Raw genomic sequence first — 4121 nt, 5'->3', positions numbered from 1 at the left:
CTCACACTGGATGCATACACGGACGCATACCTTCAAGTATGAAGTTTTGATCTATTTATAGAGCTTGGTATGTTACCGTTGGAATCTGGGTGTTGAGACTTGTTTGAATGTTGTCTTGAATGCTTCGTCGGGATTGAGCCTTTTGTGACATGTGTTGTTCTTGAGAGAACCTTATCCTTAACTTGATGATTATAGTGGATGGCGTGTGTCTTTCCAATGCGCTGCATGTGGGTTGCTTCTTCTTTCAACCGTGGATGTTGTTCCTTTTAAATGTTGCAACTATTTTGCATGTGATGATGTTTCTAACGGCTCTCCCTTAGATTATAGGCTCTTTTAATTTAATTTGTATGCTGAGTTGTAGGTTCTTCATTGGTTCACAAGTGACTTCTTTTGTTGTTTGCATTTTGAACGTCATTGCCTTGTCATCAGAACTTCTAATTGAGAACTTCTGATTTTTCTTCTTACATGATCTTCTGATCTCAACAAGAGCTTCTTATAGTTGTGTGTTATTTCTGAGTGAGCTTGTTTTCCTTCTTTGTTTGTTTCTTTATATGCTGTCTTCGGTAGTTGATGTGTTCTGGATCAGAACATCTGATGAACGATGTTTGGCTTCTTCAATCTTCTGGATGTAGTTGTCGTATTCTTTTTCTGATGAATCCTGTATAAGACTTATAACAAAGTATCTGCACACTAAATGAAACCATTAGTAATAAAATTGTTACTTCACAAAATATATGTTGGTTATCATCAAAACCAGATTCTGAACATAGATTCTCAATCTTGTTCTAACAGGTGTCACTGGTTTCGGGTTGTGTTTTGAAGTAATTTATAGATCTTGCTTAAAAATGAAGAGAACAAATTTAGATGTATGCAAAAACAAATGTTTATTGGGTGGGACAAGAATCAGAACTGTAATAACATTGCAGTCATCAACAGCAGTAGCCTCATCGAAACTCTCTTTAATCTAAAAAACGTAAAAAACACAATCAATTTTGAACGACAATGCAAATAGTACATAACCAAAACCGTATGATATACATGATATACGAGTGTGGTCCAAAAACCTGTAATGCAGGTGCGTCAATTGGTTGCAAAATGGGTGAAATTTCAGATGGCCAGGGGGCTTTTAATTGATTAATAATAGCTTTGTCTCGAAGTAACATGACAACAGAACAATTATTCCAATTTGGTTGCCACTTAACCTTGAAGGCAATCTCTAAACTCAACATTTTGCCAAGTGCCAGCAGAAATTCAAGAGGATCATTTTTTCCCTTCTACAAATGGAGGTAAATATTATAACTCATAAGGTGAAGGGGACATTTGTGTTTGCCAATAAAGTTTGTAAAGTTATTACAAGTACCTCAATCATCATGGTGCGCATGTTTGCAGCAGACATGTCTAAAAGCTGCTCACTTTCTTTGTCCCATAATACAAAGTTGCATTTTGTGCTACCGTGAACAACACCCACCTTAATTTTATACCTATAAAATGGAAGTTTAAATTTCAAGAGCAAGAATAGTATTCTTAGAAATGTGTTTAACCAAACATGTTGAAAAACATATCAGCGTTTACCTATAAATTAACGTCTCTGTGGTATGGCCTTTAGGAAAAACATAAGGTGGCTTATCTCCCTTCAACGAGCGTGGGCATTCATGACATGCCTGGTAGTGCCAGCCAAACCTTGATGCAATGAATTTCTGAGTGGTTGCAACAGTAAAGCAAAATGTTACCTGCCAAAAGTAATAGGACAGAACTAAGATAATATTTTAAACCATTAAACTAAAGAATTATTGTAAAGAGCATAATAGATTGTTCTATAAGATTACCTCAGTAAGTTTTATAATCTCCGCAAGAGGGAGTACCACAGATTTTGACATCAATTTATGATAAGGAGTTTGTTGAGAACCAGATGAATCTTTGGACCATACTTGAGATTGTGAACTTCGATGGTTAGAGAGAGCCTTCATATTTTCCTTTGTTATACTAAAAACCAAAAAACCATTAAAAAGGCTCACAACCTATAATAATATAAAATGTAGGAATACAAATATTGTAAACACCTTTTGGCAATGTCTTTTATTGGTTCCAAATCCTCATTGATTGCCACTTTGGTCACATTGTAAGTGTTGGCAACAGATATAGGATATTTACCTACAAAAAACAATCATATGAATCATACAACCGTCATATTGCAAATGAACAGAAATGAAAATAAATGAATTTATGTTGATGGATTCTCAACTGGAACATAAGAATCATCATAAAAAAATATACCACATTCTTGTTTGAATTTCGCGTATTGAATGAAAACCACAACTCGATCAGAAAAATCAGAACGTTGTTGCATGTAGTTGATAAATTGCATAGCGTAAGACTCCCAAACTGTACAATTTATGGTGTTGTTGCTACGACAAAGAGCGTGAGAAATATGTTAGAAAAAGTTAGGAAAACAAAAGGCAAAATGATAGCAGACCGCAAGTCTCGAATGGTGAAGTTGACCTACTGTTTCTTACCACCAACTTGACCTTGTGTGTAGCCTATCTCATCAACCACTCTAATAACATCTGTAAAAGTGTCGGTATTGTTTATTAATATGCTGTGATGAAAAAAACATGAAAATCTCAACATAAGAGATGTCATAACGTTACCTATAAGTAAATGTTTATTCCACCCGCCAGTTAAAATATCAACCAAAGGGGTTACATTAAAGATCTTGTCTGGTATTTTGTGATTGTTTCTATCACCAACTCTGGTACCTCCAGTGAATTTTATGAGTAATTTGTGCGGTGTAGGCTTGAAAAGCAGATCATTCAGTTGAACCTGAAAGTTTGTAATAGTGCATGTCTCGTTCAAAGTAAGAACTGAATCAAAAGCCTACATATGCGACGGTGGTACGATAACATGTATATCACTACCCTACAAAAAAAATTAAAAAAAAAAACAGTGAATATCATACATGAAAAAAAAAGTAATTGTACATTTGTTTTCAACATAAACGAACTCTACCAACTTCCAACAGTGTTCATATTTTCTTCCAAAGTAAATGGAGTGTTCTATATAAGAAACAGAAGGACAAAATTTTTTTTGTCTCATAAACCAATATATGAAACAGAAGGACAAAAAATGTTGTCATCATAACCAAAATATGAAACAGAAGGAAACAACATTTAGTGGAACAAATGAAAAAGCTGGTTGTTCACAAACGAAAACATCAATGGGTATAACCAACTTACCATTTGAGCTTACAGTCCATTTGTAGTGAACCTTAACATCAACTTTCCAAAGTTCTTTCTCATCGTTAATGTATGCTACTTTTTCCAGAGGTCGAGCCATGCAAAAAGTTTGGAAACAAATAAAACAGCAAAGTAAGGGACAAGGAAGGAAGAGGAGCGAAACCGTTTATTTTTGATAAGGTAGGGTTTCAGAAAGGAGAGAAGAATGAAAGATAAAATGAAATGTGGGTTAGGGAAAGGAAGAGACAATAATGGAAGTGTAAACCAAAAAGAAACTTTTGTAAAACTCCTTTCTTGGGAAGATGCAAAATGTATACATCCAACCACCCAAACGCCTATTTTCGGTCAGAAAAGAGATTTTGGAAACTTTGGAAGGCAAAGTTAGTATTGTAGGACCCAATAGTTTGATAAAAAGAAAAATGAAGGATTTTAATTGGACCAAATGAATAATGTGTCATAAAAAGTTATTTTTGGACACAAAATAACCTTGAAATTAATAGGTGTCATTTTTATAACAAAGGGCAGAATTTGATTTTCCAGGTACATTTGTTTTCTTATATTATAGATTAACTTTATATCCAATCTCCCGTACTTAACATCGAGTTAAGCGGGAACGGTTTTAACCGCATATCATATATAAGCTCTATAATACATTGTAATAGATATTTATCTATGTAGCAATGACACTTTTGAAAAAAGATGTGTCTGTGTCAGTGTCTGTGTCTGAAACAGACAGTGACATTTGTGATTACGTTTAGATTATTTATTTTTTCAAATTTTTATCAATGTCGATGTGGCATTGTCGGTGTTGTATTTTTGATGTATGTGCTGTATAGGTATTCATTCATTCGCTCTTGCAAAGTTACATATTTATAACTTCACTTACAT

At 34.2% G+C, this 4121-nt stretch overlaps 1 protein-coding gene across 1 annotated transcript; it reads right to left on the bottom strand.

Moving 5' to 3' along the window:
- Positions 1-547: 547 nt before the first annotated feature.
- On the bottom strand, positions 548-3333 carry LOC131630581 (uncharacterized). The gene is made up of 12 exons (XM_058901360.1): positions 3247-3333; positions 2902-2916; positions 2649-2820; positions 2504-2564; positions 2275-2405; positions 2061-2151; positions 1827-1983; positions 1573-1730; positions 1361-1481; positions 1065-1274; positions 879-964; positions 548-683 (listed from the first exon to the last, which is right to left on the bottom strand). Exons 1-12 carry the CDS (start codon positions 3331-3333, stop codon positions 548-550), a joined length of 1425 nt encoding a protein of 474 aa, XP_058757343.1.
- Between the last annotated feature and the right edge of the window lie 788 nt (positions 3334-4121).

This window comes from Vicia villosa, unplaced genomic scaffold (assembly GCF_029867415.1).
Source record: "Vicia villosa cultivar HV-30 ecotype Madison, WI unplaced genomic scaffold, Vvil1.0 ctg.000700F_1_1, whole genome shotgun sequence".
NCBI lineage: Eukaryota > Viridiplantae > Streptophyta > Magnoliopsida > Fabales > Fabaceae > Vicia > Vicia villosa.
This window is presented reverse-complemented; position numbering and strand designations above follow the sequence as displayed.

Coding starts and splice junctions, on each gene's coding strand:
- LOC131630581 (XM_058901360.1), bottom strand. CDS start 3,333: ATGGCTCGACCTCTGGAAAAAGTAGCATACATTAACGATGAGAAAGAA. Junction 1,984..2,060: donor ATAAAAGACATTGCCAAAAG/GTGTTTACAATA, acceptor TTTGGTTTTTAG/TATAACAAAGGAAAATATGA. Junction 1,731..1,826: donor AGATTATAAAACTTACTGAG/GTAATCTTATAG, acceptor TACTTTTGGCAG/GTAACATTTTGCTTTACTGT.